This window comes from Aotus nancymaae, unplaced genomic scaffold (assembly GCF_030222135.1).
Source record: "Aotus nancymaae isolate 86718 unplaced genomic scaffold, 86718_ANA_hifiasm-v0.15.2.pri h1tg000012l, whole genome shotgun sequence".
Lineage (NCBI taxonomy): Eukaryota > Metazoa > Chordata > Mammalia > Primates > Aotidae > Aotus > Aotus nancymaae.
Window position 1 is genome coordinate 30,377,294 of NW_026988423.1, and position 18,984 is coordinate 30,396,277.

Here is an 18,984-nt window from a genome sequence, read left to right on the forward strand (position 1 = left end):
GGCGCTTGTTTCAGCCACACCACTGCCTTGTCCAAAGACACGGCAGACTCAGGGAGCCACCGCTTCCGCTCAGGACAGCCAGATGTGCCCAGCCATCCTCAGGAGCCAGGGGAGGCCCCAAGGGAGCAGTGCAGCCAACATGCCCTGATACAGGATAAATGTTAGCTAGGGAATCCGTGAAACTCAGTAAATAACTGAGCAAGACTTTGAGCAGTCTTGTCAGAAAAGAAGGGACTTAGCAGTTCCACAGGCCCCTGGCCAGCCTGAGGGAGCCACAGTCTCAGAGTGGACGGGGACAAACCAGAGAATGTCCAAAGATGGGGAGCAACCTGGGGCACAGGAAATCAAGTCACAGGGAAAAAATAGGGGAGAATGTGAGCCCATTCGTAAGATAGGAATAGCAATCCTTTCTCACGGGGTTGTTGGGGACCCCTAACCCATGCCTGGTATATGTCAGTGTACAACAAATGGTAACTGGTATTTAGGTGGAGAAGAGAAGGGATGGACACACAGTTTCAAATAGTGAATAACTTTCATTCGGAAGTGGGATTTGAGTAATTTTGCAAAACTTCCATGAAAGAATTCCCCGAGGATAGAAGTGTCAGGGAAGCAGATTTTTGTTCAACTTAAAGAGAAGGAGGGCGAGAGCTGTGTTGATTCAGTGTATCCACCTGCCGTGCTAGGTGCTTGCAAGGGGCTTGATACTTGGGGTTGTATCTCATTTGTCCAATAACTTGAAGAGGGAGCTTTAGTATTCTCATTTCACAGATGATGGCCACAAGATTGAGACAGAGTGGGTTCCTTACCCAAGGTCCTGCAGCCCCGCCCGACATTCCCCCTGGGAGGAGCTGCAGGGCCTTCTCCTTAGGAGGTGGCAGAGGGGCTTCCTGCGAGCAAAGGAAGGTCCCATCAGCCCTTTTGGAACCAAAATTTCACCTCAAACTACTGGAGTCTCGGTCCTGAGTCCCTCCTTGTAACACCCTCATTTCTGAGTCCAGCTGGGAGGCCACTCCAGGGACCCCAAGCTGCCCCTTAGTCCGCACAGTTGCCTGTCCTTCCCTCCAGGCTGATGTGAGCCCTGGGGACCCAGGGAGGCTGGAGATGGAGGCCCCCCAGTGAGGGTGGAGAGAACAGGCCCTAAGCTGGAGGGGCGATGAGCAGCAGGCACCAGGACCTGGGAGTCCACAGCTTCACTTGCCCCAGGGCCCAGGCTCTGAGCTCGCACAGAGCAGAACATAGCTCCAGGTAACCTCAGCTTGGCTGAAGCTCCTTGGGAAGAGGGGAAGGAGAGAAAGAGAGGAACTCTTGCCAGGCCTCCAATGCTGCCACCGAAGGACGGAAAAAACTGACCCCATCCCATGTCTTAGATGCTCAAGAAACATTGGTTCAATTCATTGTTTACGTTCTTTGGTTAAGGGGTATAAGTAAGCTTAATAGGCAGGAGCTATACGTGCATAGTCTCATGTGTTCTTCTCAGGAAAACCATTAAATAAAGGAAGAAACTGAAGCTCAGAGAAGTTATTTAAGATGCCTAGGTCACACAGTAATAAAGAGATAAAGGTGTGTTCTCACTACTGAGCTTTCTTGTCTCTCAAAGCAAGGAACCAGCTCACCTTGTCTCTCCTAGCCCCTCAGCTCCCGAGGCAGCAGAGACAGGAGCCCTGGGCCTGTTTTCCCATTCCAGACACATCTCGCCTCTTCCAGACACATCTCTTCTCTTCCAGACGGGGGCTGTGCTCATCCATGGGGTTCCTGTTCTGGCACAGCCAGGGCACAGGATGGGGGATATGCTTCACCTCTGTGATGGTCTGTTTTGCGTATCAACTTGGCTAGGTCATGGGGTACCCATATATTTCATCAAACATCACTCTGGGTGTTTCAGGAGGGTGTTCTGGGATGAGATGAACATTTGAACTGATAGAATCAGTAAAGAACGTGGCCCTCCCCAATATGGGTGGGCCTCATCCAATCAGGTGAGGGCCTGAATAGAACAAAAAGGCTGAGTGAGATGGAACGCCTCCTGCCTGACTGCCTGAACTGGAACCATGGTCTTTTCCTGCCTTCAGACTCAAACTGCAACCTCAGCTCTCCCTGGATCTCAAGCTTGTGGACGGCAGATCTTCCCTTTCTGTATATTCATATAGCCTCTTGGTTCTCTTTCTCTGGAGACCGCTGACTAATACCTTCCCTCCCTGACTCTCCCTTCTAGGGTCCCCTTCCTAAGGGGAAAGAGCAGGCTGAGGAGCCCTGCCCCCTGACTTCCGTGTTTCTGATGCCCCAGCTGAGAAAAGGCTGAGGGGCTGATAACGGAAGCAGCGAAGCAGCGTAGACTAACTCTGCATCAGCACACGCTCTTGCTGCCGCCAGAGGATCCTTCAAAGCTCCCCCGATTCACAGGGCTGGAATTCTCCTGTTCTCTCCAGAGATAGAGCCCGGCCACCCTGAGGTGAAGAGTGGTGCCGGCTCCCCACACTTTATTTCCATAGGAAAATCTAACGGGGTTCTGAGGACATTCCCAGTTTGGGGAGCACGGGAATCAAAATGAGTGGCCCATATAGGCTGGTCACCAGGAGTAGCCAAACCTGACTCTCAGGGACCGACCACCTGCTGTTGTGCTCCATAGCTGAGTTAGGAGGGGATGGGGACTCAGGACGCTGAGGAAGGCATGGAAGGGCTTTGGCCATGGATTGAGTGAGAGTGGGATAGGGGTCTGTCCATACAGTCACTGTCCCAGGCAAGTGAGAAGCCAGAGTGCCACAGTGACATCTCTGGGCCCTGGAAGAGCCACCTGGAATTCAACTCTGACAGCTCCTATCTTGGCTGAGCCTTGGATAACCTGAAACCAGACATCAGATCCCCCTTCTCACTGGAGTTCAGGAATCTCATCCTCCCTCTAACCTTGCCACCAGAGGATGGAAAAATCTGATCCCCTCTCGGGCTGTCGTTCAGAGACAGCTAGACAAAAGGATATGCTCCGAGAAGTAGAGAGGGAGAATTCAGAGAGCCCTGGACAGCAGGAATGCTGGGGGCCCGTCCAGCTCCAGGTCCAGACTTGATATTTCAAATCTACTAGGAGCATGATGGTGCACCTACTGCACGCCAGGCACTGTTCACCTGTGTGTGTTCCTGAGTGCATGCATGAACAGGCATGAATATCAAACACATATGTGTACAAATGATATCAAACAATTACATCAAAGATTTGTAAAGTACATAAAAAATAAATGTACAGCTTGATGAACTGTAACCCTCACTTGATTCAAGAAATAGCACATTTCAGCACCCAAAAGCCCATGTATGCTAATTTAAGTTTTGTCATTTGATATTCACAATATACTCTTTGCAACAAAGAAGGTGTCATTATCCCACTTATCTGTGAGGAAGCCAGAGCGCAGGGAGGCTAGGAAAGTTTCTCGCTTCTCAGTTTATCACCAACCCCGGTTGTGTTTGACTCCACAGCTCCTCCTGCCGCTCCACTGAAAGGTGTGTTTGAACCTCACAGCCCCTGTGATCAGGAATCATCGGTTGGGCTTCCAGTGATTGGACCAGAAGAGTTTAGGGGACTTTCTCAACTCTGTCCACTGACTCTCATTTTACAATATCCTTCAAATGAAAATACAGGAAGCTCGTGGTCCTCTCCCCTGGGTCTGCGCCAGCCACATCCTACCCTCCCCAGCTCTGCATTATGGATGGAGTGAATCATCTGGTAAATAATTCACGAGTCATCGAGGCACTGAGGGTAACAGGAGAGCAGGGGTGGAGGCATGGGCAGGGCTGAAGTTGGCAACCTGAGCCAGACCCCCATCCTCCCAAGGCTGGGCTCTGCTCTGAGTAGAAGGGGCCCACAAGTCAGGCAGGAGCCTCAGGTGGGCGGCCACTAGGGAGATGGGGCCATGGTGGGTCAGAGGGCCCAGCACCAACCTGTCAGCCTCCTGCTGCTGATACGCCTCTGCCTTCTACATCTGAGGGCCTCAGGTAAGTGATACTCAGATCCCCCCAGGGGGTTCATTCTCCACTCCCATCGCATTATTGCTGCCTCTTCCTTAGGGATTCTCCTTTTGCGCTTGCATAGCCATTCCATGAAGTCCTTCAGTCATTCATCGGCTAGGCATTTAACTAGCTGCGCTGAGCGACCACTATGTGCCACGTAGGTGATACCACTCTGTTTTACCTTGAGAAGCTGAAGTCACCTTGAGAGCCACTGTCAGGTGGTAAGCTTACGAGTGGCATGCTCAGACCTAGGTTTCAGAAAGCTCTCTGGTTTTGAGGAGGATGAGGGCAATCAGGAGATCATTGCAGTAATCCAGGTGAGAGATGCTGGCATCTTGGGCCAAAGCAATGTCTGTGGGGTTGGAAAAATTGGTTTCTGGGTTACATATTTTAGCAAAGCGGCAGTTCATGTGAAGAGCCCAGGGCCTGGAGGGAAGAAAGCATTTAGGAAATGGAAGCTAGTGTGAATTACTCCAATGGCTTGGCTGTCCTTCTAGGCACTTATTTTCATGCAAATTTTCTGAGGCCCTCAGCACTTTATGGCATGAGGCCCACCCTGGCCACATGTGAGGGAACAGCGGGGAACATGGTACTTGGGCTTAGGCTGGGACTGAGGGCTGGGCCCTAAGCCAAGAACACCTGTTGAGTGACTTACTCCACAAGAACTACTTAATGGCCGGTCCCCGGTAGACTGGGAGCTCCATGAGAGCCGGGAAGGGGGGCTCATTTGTCCTTGTGATCCTGGCACTCTATACTTAGTTGAATGAATGCTAGATGGGCTGATGCAGGCGGTGTCCTCTTCCCTTGCTGCAATGGGACTGGAGCAGGGTGGGATCAAGCACTGAGACCCTCCTGGAATCCTTACACAGGGAACTCCAGACCCTGACTGCCAGTGGCCATGCAGGTCATCATCTCCAGGGTCTCTAGGGTCACCATCGTCATAGGACTGATCTTGGGGTGCTTGTTACAATTACAGATTCCTGGGCTCTGACCCCCTCACCATTACTGGGGGGGTCTGACTCGATAGTCTGGGGTGATACCCACAAACCTGCCTTTTCAATCATCTGGTGACTCATGAGGAGTGGGGATCTCTGCTCCAGGCCATTCTCTGACTTCAGTCAACCCCTCCTTCAGTGCGTCCAAACAGGAAACCCCAGAGGCTCCCACAGAAACTGTCTCTTGCCCATCAATTCCAGAAATGCCTTTATGTGGACATCCTGAAACTTGCTTGGTTTTCTTGGGACTGCGGAACCAAAAAGAGAGGCTCTAGGCATGGCAGGGAGTGCAGGAGAGCCCAGAGCAGCCCAGAAGTCCTGCTGTGCCCATTCTCTCCCCAGGCCAGCCCCACCCGACCCTCGACTCCCCTGCAGAGGAGGTGGTGTCCGTCCAGGGAGTACGAGGCAGCTCCGTGGAGCTGGCCTGTAGCTCCGGGCCTGCCCCACTGCTGGTCCTCTGGAGCTTCACTCCTCTGGGCTCCCTGGTTCCCCGGCCAGTGGCCATCACGGATGGAGCCATGTCCAAGGTGGAGGCCGTAGCCTCAGCTCTAGGAGTCGTGAGTCTCAGGAACAGCAGCCTGGTGCTGGGGGAGCTTCGCGAGGGTGCCCGTGGCCACTTCCTGTGCCAGGTTCTGCACGTGGCCAGTGGCCAGCTCTACACCACCTACTCCCACCTTATGCTGGCTGTGCTTGGTGAGGGCCTGGCCTGGGCTGCAGTTGGTCCTCGGGCTGCTTTGGATTTCTCTGCATGTGTGCTGCCCATTCTCTGTGTATGTGTGTATGGGGGGGCCCTGGTTCTAAAGGGTGTCCCACTCCAGAGATTGAAAAATGCTGGGGTGATAAGGAAGGGATGCTCAGGGTGTTTGGGCAGGTGAGTCCCTAGCCAGCAGGGGTCGGGGTGCTGGACACAGCTGGGCACGGCCTGGGTCTGTAATAACACATTGGGCCTCTCCCTCCTCTGGCCAGTGCCGGTGTCCAAGCCTCAAGTGCGACTGAGTAACCCATCTCCCGTGGAGGGAGCCTCCGTGGTGGCCACGTGTGCAGTGCGGGAGGGCACAGAACCCGTGACCTTTGCCTGGCAGCATCGGGCAACCCGAGGCCTTGGAGAGGCCCTGGTGGGGGTCACGGAGCCGCTATTCCAGCTGGACCCTGTCAACCGGACGCACCTGGGATGGTACATGTGCAGCGCTCGCAACTCCGTGAACAGGCTGAGCAGTGAAGGGGCCTTCCTGGACGTCATCTGTGAGTCAGACTGTTGGTGGGGGGTTGCTGTCAGGGCTGACACCCATCTCCCCATCCACACTCAGCCTGCCACACCTCAGAACTCCCCAAATCCCTCCACTGCGGGAGTGCCCCACTCTCTAAAAGACTCCAGCAGGGAAGAGTAATGGAGTGCTATGCCCCTGCTGCCCAGTGCAGCTCTAGTTCCAGGATGTTAGCCTTTTTAAGTTCACGGACACTCCTTTCCAGGAAAATGTGCATACGTTCATGCTTACAATTTCACCCGGGATTTCACAGGTGGCCTGGAAAGCCTGCCTTTAGGTTGAGCCTGGAGGGCTCTCAGAAACCAACAGAGCCTGAGGAGACAGGGGGTGGGGCCACGGTGGGAGGAGAGGGCAGCAAGCCTGAAGTCAGAAATCAGGAGCCCCGGGTGAAAGATGAAAACCAGGGTGGCCTGGAGCTTGCTGTCCCATATGGCAGCCACACATGTGTATCTTCAGTCACTTGAGATGGAGCCAGTCCAAACTGAGCTGTGCTGTAGGCATGGAAGGCACATTTGATTTTGAGGATTTAGTTTGAAAGAAAGAATGGAAAATATCTCATCAGTAACTTTTACATTGATTATATATTAAAATAACAATCTGGATCTATTTGGTTAAATATAACATATCCTTAAAGTAAAAACCAATTGGTGGTTTTTGTTTTTGTTTTTTGCTTGATTGGGTTGGTTTCGTCATTTTTACTTTTTAAGATTTGCCTACTAGAAAACATTAAAGAAGTCTATGGCTGGCATCTGCCTATTGGACAGTGCTGGCCTTAGACATTTTAAGGAGCAAGGATGAATGGTGTCCTATTTGTCTGTCTCCACGGTGGCGGTTTGTGGAAACTGTGAACTGAGGACTGCTGAGGAGGCAGGAGAGCAGGAGAGTTCTTGGGAGAGAGGTAGGAGCAGACTGGAAGCAGGCAGAGAATTCAGAACTCTTTTGGAGTCAGGGAGAGCTTCAAAGATGGTGACCCTGAGCTTGGAACGCAGGAGAGAGGGGAAGCTGCAGTCTAAGGAAGTGAAAGGAGGGATAGCGCTCAGGGCGTCGTCCCACTGTGGTGTCTCACTTCTGCAGTCTGCAGTGGCCACACGTCTGCTCCCAAGAGCCCTCCGTCTCAGGCACGTGGGTAGCGTTGCCCCCCTACCTCTTTTCTGCCCCCCCTCGGCCCAACTCAGCAGTCCCTCGGGGACGCCCCCACAGCCCAGGGTGCTCACCTCCACACACAAGCCCTGAGTACCCTGGACTGTGCCCACAGCCCCTGGACTCTGAGCTTCTGGAGGGCCTAGCCTCGGGGTGGACACGGGATGGTGCATACTACATGCCTGTAAGCTTGATGAATGCATACATTCAGAGATGAACATGTGCATGAATTAATGAATGAAGTTGGGGAGGTGTAATGGGCCTTCCTTGCTCTCCAGATGGTCCTGACAAGCCTGTGATCACCGTGGAGCCACTGGGACTCACGGAGGAGGGTTTCTGGGCCAGTGAGAAGGAAGAGGTGACCTTGAGCTGCCTGGCTGCCTCCAACCCTCCTAGTCACTATGTGTGGCTCCGTGACCACACGCAAGTCCGCACGGGGCCTACCTACGTCATCACCAGAGCTGGCCGTGCCCACACGGGCCTGTACACCTGCCTGGCCCGCAACAGCTACCTGGATACCCGCACCCAGACTACTATACAGCTCACCATCTACTGTGAGTATGGGGGCCGGGTGACACCCAGCCCTGGCCTGGGAGCGACCCACGCTGGAGTCTCTGTGGGCCTGTTCTCTGGCAGATCCAGCCACCCCGTGGAGAGGCATGTCTAAGTTGCTCTTGCTGGAGGGATGTCTCCAAACCAAGTGGAGTTGGAGGGCAGGGAAAGAGGATAAGAAAATTGTGGGAAGGGGAAGGGAGAGGGGGAAGCCCCCACCACAAAGTGATTATTCCCATGGCCCTGCAGACTGAACTGAGGCACAGAGAAGGGCGATGGCAGTGAGGCAAGGTGTGTGGCTCCTGGGTGCCTAGGGGCAAAGAAGAGAATGGGAGATGGGGCCTTCCAAGGGGCCTCTGGGATTCCCTGGGGACTCCCAAACTCCTGCACATCCCATAACCTCCTGCCCCTGACCTGAGAGCTCAGCCTGTTCCTCACCAGCCCCTCAGAAAGACTGAATCTTTCCCCCTCACCCACTTCTCCCTCCTCCCCTACCCACTGACACCGCAGGCCTCCAGACTCTCCTGCCTGGGCCTGGGGGCTGCAGGGCACTGGCAGTGGAGTCTGCTCCAGTCCCGCCTCACCCGCTTCCCCATCCAGATCCCCCTGAGGGGCAGCCCTCCTGTGCAGTGCTTCCTGGCCCTGGGGCTGTGACTCTCCTCTGCACCTGGCCTGGGGGGCTTCCACCTGCCCAGCTGCAGTGGGAAGGGCCCCAGGGACCTGGCCCTACTGCCCCCAGCAACATCACCTGGAGTCATGCAGCCACCCAGCTCCCCAGTGGCAGCGTCTTCACCTGTACTGGCCAGCACCCAGCCCTGGCACCATCTGCCCTCTGCACGGTCACGCTCTGTGAGTGGACACAGGAAACCCCAGGGCTCTAACATTCCAGGCAGAGTGTGGGTAGAGGTCAGGGGAGAGCCAGGGGGCCTGGGACATGGGTGGTGCTCCAGACCCACAGGCTCCAAAATATGCCATGTGACAAGGAAGTGGGCGGTGCTCAGCACTCAGTGCCCATCTCCCAGCTTTCCCATCCACACTGTGCTCTGTCCTCCTCACTTCCGGCTTGAAGCCCTGACATCTCCCCACTGTCCCTGCCCACAGGGTCAGCAGGCTCTCACCGTCTTACATACACTTCTGCTGCTCTGTCACTTGCTGGGCTTGAAATTTGCCCTCAGCATTCTCTCCACCAAGTGCCCAGAAACTCCCAGCCATCAGCCAAGATAGAGTTCAGATGTCATCCTGTCCTCTTTCCAGAAGCCCCAGAGAGTTTGTCTGTATTCTAGTACACATCAAATCATAATTGTTTAGTGTCTGTTCCCACCATTTCCCTGACACATGATCAGCCATCAATAAATGATGAGTATATGAATGAGTGAGTGACGAAGTAAAGGAGGAAGGAGGGAGTGAAGGAAGAAATGAAGGAGGGGGGATAGGGTGGAACTGCCGAGCCCTTCCTCCTTCCACGGGGCCATGTGGAGCCATCATTCCTTCCAGGGGAGCCTCTCGGGAGGCCAACCTGCTGGAGCACAGCCACGATGGGGGACCAGTTCATCATGCTGAGTTGTGAGTGGCCTGGCGGCGAGCCCCCCGCCACACTGGGCTGGCTTGATGAACAGCAGCAGCCCCTGGGAGGCAGCAGCTCCTCGATGGCTGTTCACCTCCTGCAGGCCCAGGAAGATCTGGCTGGCCAAGAGTTCACCTGCCGGGGCACTCACCTACTCAGGACCCCTGATCCCCACTGCCACCTACGGCTGGGTGAGTAGGGGCTAGTGAGTTTGTTCTGGGGCTGGGACAGGAGGAGCAACCCTTTGGAACCAGGATAAAGTGATCTTGTGGGGCTGGCTGTGCTGGCTTGGAAAGGGAGTCAGTGCGGACGGGGAAGCTAGGAGGTAGGAGCTGAGCTCCCAGGGACTCAAGTTTTCTTTGATCCATTAAATGAGGGGATTAGGCTAGGTCAGAGTTGTGCAATAAAAATACAATGTGAGCCATAGATATGATTTAAATTATTCTAGCAGCCACATTTTTTAAAAAAAGAAACAAGTGAAACACTTTATTTAACTCAATATATCCAATGTTATCATTTCAACATGTAATAATAAAAGATTGATGAGATATTTTACATTCTTTTTATCTTGTCTTTAAAATCTGGTATATTGATAATTATTGCACATCTCAATGTGGATTGGCCATGTCTCAAGTGCTCGTATTGAAGTGGCTGGTCACTGCAATATTGGATTGCTCACTTACATGGATTTGCATAAGAGAGGTGCCTGATTCTATTCTTGATTTGCATTAATGTTTCAGAAGTCAGGTCTCTCTCTACCTCTCTTACTCCGTTTGTTTTTGGTCTGGTTCCTCCTTGTCTTCATCTGGCTCTTCCAATCTATTTACTGCAACCAGGAAGAAAGAATTAAATATCAAAATTAAAAAAAAAAAGTGAGAAAAGCGAACAGAGAAGATGTCACATACAACAGTTCACACAGAATGGTTCACACAGAATGGTTTACCTCTTGGTCTCCAAAGGCTTAGTGACTAGCATGTTCTCAGGGCTCTAAGGAGGCCTCAACCCCAAATATTTCCTTCCCTATTACTCAGTCTCAGGACCAGAAATTCCATCGAATGAGATTCATTGACACCTGAGAGCCTGGGTCTTTAATAAGTCAGTCCATAAAATCTGAGCACCTGCTATGGGCCCAGCACTATGCCTGGAGCCAGCCAGGAGGTGGGGGGCCACCAGGGGGAGGGAGGCCAGGTGCTGCAAGAGGGCATTTCATGCAGAGAAGAGTAAGGCAGGGCCCCTGCCTGCAGGAGCCAAGTCTAGGGTGGGGCAGGGAAGGAGCAGGGAGAAACACTGCTGATTTTATCATATATCAGCAAACCCTGGGTCACACTGTGACAGGAACTTGGCATAGAATGGGAACCTGAAGAGAAGGCAGACTGGCCCCAGGCAAGCTTCACTGTCAACTCCGCAGCACTCCCGCTCCATCTCCTCTCCATCCCTTCCACTGCTGGCCAGCACCTTGCCCCCAAGCCCTCCCACTAGCCAGAGACAGGAGACCTGCTCCAGCCTCACCCTCTCTGTTCCCGCAGAAGCCCCACAGTTGGACGTGGCTGAGCCCCGGGTGTCAGTGTTTGAGGGGGGAGAGGTCTGGCTGGAGTGCTCTCTCCGGCAGGGCACGCCACCTGCCCAGCTCCTCTGGCTGGGACCTCAGCAACAGCAGGTGGAGCCGGGCACTTTGGGATTCATGCTGCACCCTGAGCGTACCCAGCTGCGCCTGGGCATCCGCGATGCTGACCCGACACGCCACAGGGGCACCTACCAATGCGTGGCCCGCAACGCCGTGGGCAACAGCAGTCGGAGCGTGCTGCTGGAGGTCCTGAGTGAGTGAGGGGAGAAGTGCGTGTGTGTGGTGAGGTGGGGGCTGGGAGGCCTGCAGCCACAGAGTGCTTTAAGTGGAAAGGCACAGGAATTCCCTGCTCCAAAATGTGGAAGCTTGAGCTTGGGCATAGGCAGGACTCAAGTGCTAGATGGGCAACGTGTGCATGAATCTGGTGCACGCTTCAAAACTGGCCAGTAGAACTCCATGCAGGCAGGATCGCCTCCCTTTCATTTTATAGATGAGAAAACTGATGGGACAAGATGGCTTCTCAGGTCTACACAGCAAATCCAGTGCCTTTTCCACACTGCCAGGCTGCCTCTCAACAGGAGCAAATCTGAGGGGACAAGCACACATGCTTGTAGGTATACAGGGCCCCTTTGTGTTCCCACCCTCACCCAGGATATCCAGCTCCTCCCAACGTCACCATCAGACGCCTGACCTATGGGAGGCACCGGAGGGAGGTGCAGCTTCAATGGGCCATCGCAGGCCCTGGGAACCTGACGGGCTTCCTGGTGCAGCGGAAGGCCAGTGCCCTGGGCCCAGGAGCTGGGGCGTGGGAGATAGCAGCTAGTGACATCGAGCCAGAGAGCCGAGGCCGGCGGCTGGGAGGCTTGGACCCTGGGGTCCTTTATGCCTTCCGCATCCTGGCTCTGAATCACCACACTGCAGGACATCCCTCTGAGGTGAAGATACCAGGTGCCAGGCTAGCACCAGGGAGGGACTCACCTTTTCTCCAAAGCACTGGCCCCTGGTTCATCTTCCTCTTCACAGGGCATCCCCTCCTCTGTTCCTCTGCTCCCTTCCTACTGAATTCTCCTATCCCCAGCCATCCTCTTCTCCACTCTCCCCTCAGATAATCTCCATTGCTCTTTCCCGTCCTTCCCTGCAGGGCTTGGGAGGCTCCAGGCTCAGGGTTAGGAACCCTAATTCATGTGATCAGAATAGAGAGGAAGAAGGTGCTGGTGACTAAGAACAGGAGCCCACTCTGTGCCTCAGTCTGCCCTCCAGGGCTACAGGCAGGCTCTCAGCTTCCTGCCACCCTGTCTCCACCCTGGGAATTCCTTCTTTTATGGCATACTTCCCTTCAGCCCCAAGCCACCAAGATAACCAGCCTCTTGTCTTCAGCACCAGAAACAGGGGATTTGGCTGGGGAGTCAAACCCAGAGCACTAGGCAGACACAGCGCCACCTTCTTTGGGAGAGACCTGATCTTCGGGTTCTCTGGGTCTCCCATATCAGCTGCAGGGGAAACTGGGTGAGCAGGGCACCGCTTCCCCAGAACCCTAGAGATTCTCTACAAGCCACTGTGGCCCAGGTTCTGCAGTGGCTCTAAACCGTGTAACCTGTGCTCTCCCCTCCTAGCGGACCCCCCCTTCAGCGCCTATCCAGCGGTGTTGGGTGCAGCAGGCACAGGAATGGTGGTGGCCACGGTGGCCTCTCTACTGGTGTTCCAGTATGCTGCCCGGCACCCGGAGACTTTCCCTCGTGAGTGGGAATCAGAAGGGAGGGGCCGCTTGACCACACAGGGGCCAAGCCCTGACCTATCCAAAGGAGAGATGCAGCACTCCCAGGGGTGAAGATCTAGGCTCTTCCTTAATTCTCACCCTCTTTCCAGTGCTAGATGTTGCCATTCGGGGCTCCAACCCCTAACACCCAACCCAGGCACCTGGGGTCATCCCCTTCTGGGTTCCTGAGGCCCTAGTACAGAGCCCACTGGAAAGAGAGGGCCATTCTCCTGGGATCTCTGCTGGGAAGGCCAAGTAATGCTCCTTTTCTTTTCCTTCCTACAGGCCTTGGTCAACTGCTTGTTCCCATGTGAGTGTGGAACCCCAGTCATCCTGGGGGCCAGGGCTTTCCTCCAGTTGGAAAGGAAAGGGAAGTGAGTTGCCACTAACTTTACTCTCCCACTTCACCCTCAGGGAGCAAAGGCACCAACAGAGGGGTTCAAGAGAAGACGCTGAGACACAGGCAGGTAAGCACGACTTTATCTGAAAAAGACAACTCATGTGCAAGGAGACCAGTGCTGAGTGCCGAGTGTGACGCTTGGTCTCTGTTAAGCTCTGGGAACATTTGGACACTCCCAAGGCATCTCTCTGTTCTTTGCCCACATATGCTTTTTGTAGGCCTTGAAACACCAACCACCACCCCAGGTTTGGATCCTGCACAAGAAACCACAGATGCTCCAGTGAATGTCACCATCACCGTGACTGCAACACCATGAGGCCCAAAGAGGAAGAGGCATGTAGGCTTAGGGAGGCCAGGTGGGATTTGGGAAGAGCCCTTCTGTCAGACTTTGTCGTGAAACCAAGGTAGCTAAGACACCAACTACCACTTCACTTAATACCCAGTCTTTACAACCAGTGCAAGGCCCAGATGCAGTGCTCCTAAGTGACATGGTTACAAGAGAGGCCCTGGCCCAACCTGTGGAAGACAGAGGTGGCAGGACGAGGAGGAGGACCCACAGCTGGGAGAGGATCGCTGGGTGTCTGAGGGCAAGTGAAAGCCGTGGTACTGGGAACCGTTTCTGGTGCTAGAGAAGTATGAGCAAACCAGCTGCTTCCAGAAAAAAGTCTGTGGATGGAGCAATTCCTAAATAAATCATAGCTGATGCCACACTAATAGAGGGCTATTTCCATTGCAACTCCCACAGAGAGCGGCCGATTGCTGGGTCCCAGGTCTGGCTAGTGGGAAGAAGCAGGGTGTGTAGGTGCGTGTTCATTTGCTCAACCATAGCTTAGAAACATCACTGACGCTGCAGTGGTCCGACTCCAGGAGTCCCAGCCCACAAGACCGGAGCAGAGGAACTGCAGATGCGGCTTCCCGTCCCCACGCTGGGGGAGCTGGCCCACAGAGCCCCGGGCTATTCCAGAGTCACACTGTCAGCTGCCAGCATGACTCACTAGCTTCAAGTGTGCGTGTGTGTGTGTGTGTGTGTGTCTGCGTGTGTGTCCGAAATCTGGGTGGAAACACAAATGAATGCTTGTTGAACTGAAGACTTGGGACTCCAAGCCACCTCTGCAGGAGACACAAACGAGAAGAAACTGCAAGAAAGTCAACGGGTGACCCGCCAGCACAAGGAAAGTGGCGCCTCAAAGGAGACAGAAAATTGAGAAACTTAAGAAGATTCTGTGGTTCTCACAGTTAGACTTTATTAGATAAGGGGTTTCGGCAACCCTCAAAGCTCTCAGGACTGGGGCTAGGGTTGAAGGAAGGCTACTTAAATATGGGAAATAAAATACAAAAAGGCCATACCTGATGCAAAGGACTTTGTTGGCTTTTTGGTCACAGAAGCCTAGAGATGTGTATTTTCTTAGCGCAGTAAAAAAAAGCTTCTTGAAAAGGAGGCTAAATTTCTACCTGGAGTTCATAAAAAGGTGGCCCTAGGTTAATGGTAAAAATAGACAACGTGTGAGAAGGGACCGCTCCTCCTCATCCTCCCAAGCTCCTCTCCTACCCACCTCCCTTCCTTCCAAAGAAATGCAGAGTTGCCCCGAGGGAATGGGCCTGTCTCCACACAGCCCCCCAGGCTCAGGTATGTTCTCAACCTCCCCTAAAACACTTGCCCAAGATCCTGCTCCTTCAGGGCCTCGATCTCTGCAGTCATAACAGAAGGGGTGTGCACAGGGGATTTTCCATGAAGGACAGGGGTGGAGGTTCCAAAGAATTTCAGAGGAAGACATTCACCCACCCCAATCACAAACGATAAGCAGCGTTGTACAAACAGGGAGTATCCCCACCTTCAGGGGCTAGGCTATATGAAAGCAGTGTTCTCTTTTAATATAAAATCATATCAACCAAATGAAACCTGCCAAAGCTACATCATCTAAAATATGTACAGTTTCACACATAATATTACAACTTTAAGGAAAATAAAACATACTTTTCAATATGATACAAAGCATGCATCTCAAAGTCATTACTTTAAAAGAGAGCGACACAGGTGAAATTCCATTATAAGCTTAACTTCTGGGCAGTACTGTAGCTGGAATGAGATCTGCGGCACGATCAGCCAATGATGGATGCACTGGTCTTCATAGACTCATTCGACAAAAATAAAACCCAGAAAGAAAGGCTTTTGCTAAGAACACTTCAAAAGGTTTAGAACATTGCAATTTAACTTGCACCCTGGCAGCACCTGTCACCAGACTGTCAGCGCATACCTGAAAGAGAAGCATTAAAAGGAGACAGTGAAATGATACAGTGGGAGTGGGGCAGTTTAGTGCTAAAACAATCACACAGAATTCTGGATGAGAAGGAACATAAAGAGGCTTGAGCAATTTCATGCATGATCACTGACTGCAGTGAAGATCAAATTTCCAGGTGGGGATGACAGACACGGGGCATCAAAGGGAGAAATGTGGACTCCTGGAAGACGAAGTCATAAGCAGAGCTCTGCCCGTGGAGGCCAGAGGGAAGCCTCTCTGGCTGCAGAGTTGCAGCCTCGGAGGAATTACATGGCATGGGCAGATCACAGCATATGGAATGGGACTGGTTCCATCCAAAGAGTGAACTGCAATGCTTTTGGAAAGCAGTATGGAAAAATGGGAGGAGCCCAGATTATGGCTCCAGATAAACTGGGTTCAGATTCAGGCCCCATGGCTCACTGTGTGACTTGGGGATTTTAACACCAACTTTGTAGATTTATTGTGAGGATTAAATGAGTTAACAGTAACAGGCACCGAGCACAGTGCCTGGTACACAGTAGTTATTCAACACGTGTTAGTGCCGTCTCCCACACTGTACCATGTCCTCTCATTTCCTGGCGAAGTGACATTAGGTAGGACTGTTTGGGTGCCTGTGCAGGGCATAAAAGTTCAGAGCCAACTCACGCTTAGGGAGAATTCATACCTCCTAAACATAAAGGCAATCATACATATATATATATATATATATATATATATGTATGTGTGTGTATATATATATAATCTCAATATATAAAGGCATTTTTTATAAATAAAATACAATAAAAAGAACACTTAAAACAGCGTTACTAACAATATAAATAAAGCAGTCCACAGTGAGACTGTCCTAAAGGTAAAGCCATCTTCTCTTCCTCATGGACAGATCCCACATTCAAACTCCATCTTTAAAAGCAGTTCATGACCTAAGGCTCATGCTAATACACCTGTTTCCTGAATCACAATGTCTATGGACATTTACTCCCCAGTTTTCTGAAACTCCCTTTCTGCCAGCATTGCTGTAGCTTGATTGGCTAACACAGGGTATGTTTTCATATTCTGTGTGCTAGGACTTTGTCCTTGCTAGTCACAGAAATAAGGGATGCAGCTATCCCCCTCCAGAGCTAATTGGATCTAAGTAACATGAAGAACAAATCCAGTATACTACAGGCGCGGACGTGTGGAATGTAGAAGTTGGGTCTACAGCATCCCTAATATCCGACTATGGAATTATATCCACTACATTCTACTGGAAGTAACTCTTGCATAGTGACCCAGCTTAAGCAAGCACATTTTCACTAACAGTTTCTATCGTAAAATATACAGACATATGTAAGGGAATACTGATGTATTTATACAGAAAGTTGGTTAACATAGGATTATATTCTATTCCACTGCAATTTCTGGGAAACTGTAACATTTCTTCACTTCTGCTGGAATTGCTTGACTCTATATAAAGAGAATAATTTTCTGTTTCTCTCCCCAAAGGGATGCGTAATGCAAAAGGGAGCAGTGATCCTTGAAAGCTTGACTCAAGCTATGAAACATTTATATAATTATTGCTTTTTAATGTGAAGAGCCTTCCAAAGGCAGCTGCAAATGTCCTTGTCATGCAGAGGCAGCCGTGGTCAGGAGCTCGGCTGACCAGCGCTTTAGGTGCCTGTTTACAAGGATGACATTCCGAAAGAGACATCAGGAAATTTCAGAAAAATACCCTTTTCTTCCAAAGTAAGTCTTTTCCGACACTCACACCTGCAGGCTGCTGCCCGTGTTGGAAGTGGGGGATGACTAGTTTCAGCATCATGGCACCATAAGCGTGCTCCTATGCTAATCCAACAGACTGGGGAGCTCCCACCAAGGTGGGCTCCCTGCAGCCCTCCCCTTTCTTTCTTGGGAAAATGTGTCTTTCTCTTCAAGCCACCACTTAATGTCTTATTTTGTTCCTACTCTTAGAAACAGACGAAAAGAGCCCCATCCTGGCCATTTTATAAATTAATATAATTTTAAAGCAGTGGGACATTAGGCACTATTTGTCTCTCTGGCCTTGGTTCCTTTTCTGCATACTGCCGTAATTCAATGAGACCTTACAGTCCACCGTGTCCACAGCACTGCTATGACTAGTGCCTAGCAAACTGAACATCACTTGTGCCCACGTGCAGATAGAGAGAAAGTCAACAGGTCACATTACTACTTTTGTGGAAGGCACTCTTCTAAAATTCATCAGCCAGGTCTGCTATTGTTGATTTCAAAGTGTTCTCAGAAAGTCTGATAATACAGGCCGGGCAGGTGGCTCGCGCCTGTAATCCTAACATTTTGGGAGGCTGAGGCGGGCAGATCACTTGAGGTCAGGAATTCAAAACCAGCCTGGCCAACAAGGTAAAACCCCGTCTCTACTAAAAATACAAAAAAATTAGCTGGGTGTGGTGACTGGTGCCTGTAATCCCAGCTACTTGGGAGGCTGAGGCAGGAATTGCTTGAACCGGGAGGTGGAGGTTGCAGTGAGCCAAGATTGCACCACTGCACTCTAGCATGGGTGACAGAGCAAGAGTCTATCTCAAAAAAAAAAAAAAAAAAAAAGTCTGAGAATACACTATTGAAAGACCATTTTCCACCTGAAAACCTGGCTGGTGGCAACCTCCAATTGGCCCCTGCATGCCCTCCTAGCCGAAGCAGCCAAGAGATGGGATCTTTTGCATGAGGAGCTCTTGCTGCACTACAGCGGTTACAAAACATGGAAGGACCCCTCTGCCCTCCAGGTGACTGAATACTATGCAAAACAAGGTTGTTTCCTACTGAGGGAGAGGAAGGAATAAGGAAGAAAACATTTAGGCATAAATAATATAAAAAGGCACACATTTTAAGATACATTCATATGACATTACTACTACAAAAAAATAAATAATGATTTTCTCTGATTTGAATGAAGGTCCTTTACTCAGTTCACTCCCAGGCCTGTTTTGCGCAGTTACTGGCTTGAAGTCGGAACATGACTGGTTGTTTGCACATCCTCAGGTTTCCTGGGGCTGCTGAAGGACCTCTGTCGGGCTGTCTAAAGGAATGCCAGGCGGAGACCGTGTTGTCTTTTCAGCACAGCCCTCTGAGATAGGTGGCAAAATAAGAGGGTTCCAACTTACAATGTTGTTCTCTGTTTCTGAATGGGCACAGCTGTCTCCTGAAACACAGGAAGGTTTGGGAGCATTGAAATGATAAAGGCTGATTTTTACAAAGCAGTCTAAAAACTTGAGCAATGAAGAAAGAAAAATGAGCATAAGCAGAATCTGGTTGTGTCTGGTTTGAATTTGAGGGAGATAGAAGGTTTAAAATAAAGTTGGGCTCTCATGAATAGCTATACAATTCATCTGAGGATTAAAACAACCCCTTAAAGGCCCTAAAATAACCACCTGAAAGAAAGGTTACAACTGCAGAACTAACTCAAATGAAAAAGGGGCTCATGTTCACAAAATGCATTCTTCCAGCAAGTCTTC

At 51.5% G+C, this 18,984-nt stretch overlaps 2 protein-coding genes across 6 annotated transcripts in view; one reads left to right on the forward strand and one right to left on the reverse strand.

The window, feature by feature from the left end:
* The first annotated feature begins 3,881 nt into the window (after positions 1-3,881).
* VSIG10L2 (V-set and immunoglobulin domain containing 10 like 2) lies at positions 3,882-14,004 on the forward strand. Of its 3 annotated transcripts, XM_064375316.1 has the most exons (12): positions 3,882-3,975; positions 5,328-5,678; positions 5,952-6,227; positions 7,669-7,944; positions 8,543-8,791; positions 9,437-9,697; positions 11,033-11,323; positions 11,722-12,018; positions 12,684-12,806; positions 13,112-13,136; positions 13,241-13,293; positions 13,445-14,004. In XM_064375316.1, exons 1-12 carry the CDS (start codon positions 3,894-3,896, stop codon positions 13,540-13,542), a joined length of 2,382 nt encoding a protein of 793 aa, XP_064231386.1. In that variant the 5' UTR covers positions 3,882-3,893; the 3' UTR covers positions 13,543-14,004. The 3 variants fall into 3 exon arrangements, with proteins under 3 accessions (XP_064231386.1, XP_064231387.1, XP_064231388.1); XM_064375317.1 differs by lacking the exons at positions 3,882-3,975; positions 5,328-5,678; positions 5,952-6,227; ... (3 more) ...; positions 12,684-12,806; positions 13,112-13,136 and having other exon boundaries at positions 9,418-9,697; positions 11,722-11,846; XM_064375318.1 differs by lacking the exons at positions 3,882-3,975; positions 5,328-5,678; positions 5,952-6,227; ... (4 more) ...; positions 12,684-12,806; positions 13,112-13,136 and having other exon boundaries at positions 9,418-9,697.
* A 1,064-nt stretch (positions 14,005-15,068) lies between these two features.
* CDON (cell adhesion associated, oncogene regulated) overlaps positions 15,069-18,984 on the reverse strand; it is a 102,676-nt gene continuing 98,760 nt past the window's right edge. For all 3 annotated transcript variants that reach the window (XM_012470171.3, XM_012470169.3, XM_064375554.1), the window contains one exon: positions 15,069-18,671. In XM_012470171.3, coding sequence (XP_012325594.3) covers positions 18,508-18,671 — 164 coding nt within the window. In that variant the 3' untranslated portion in view covers positions 15,069-18,507. The remainder of the gene's footprint in view (positions 18,672-18,984) is intronic.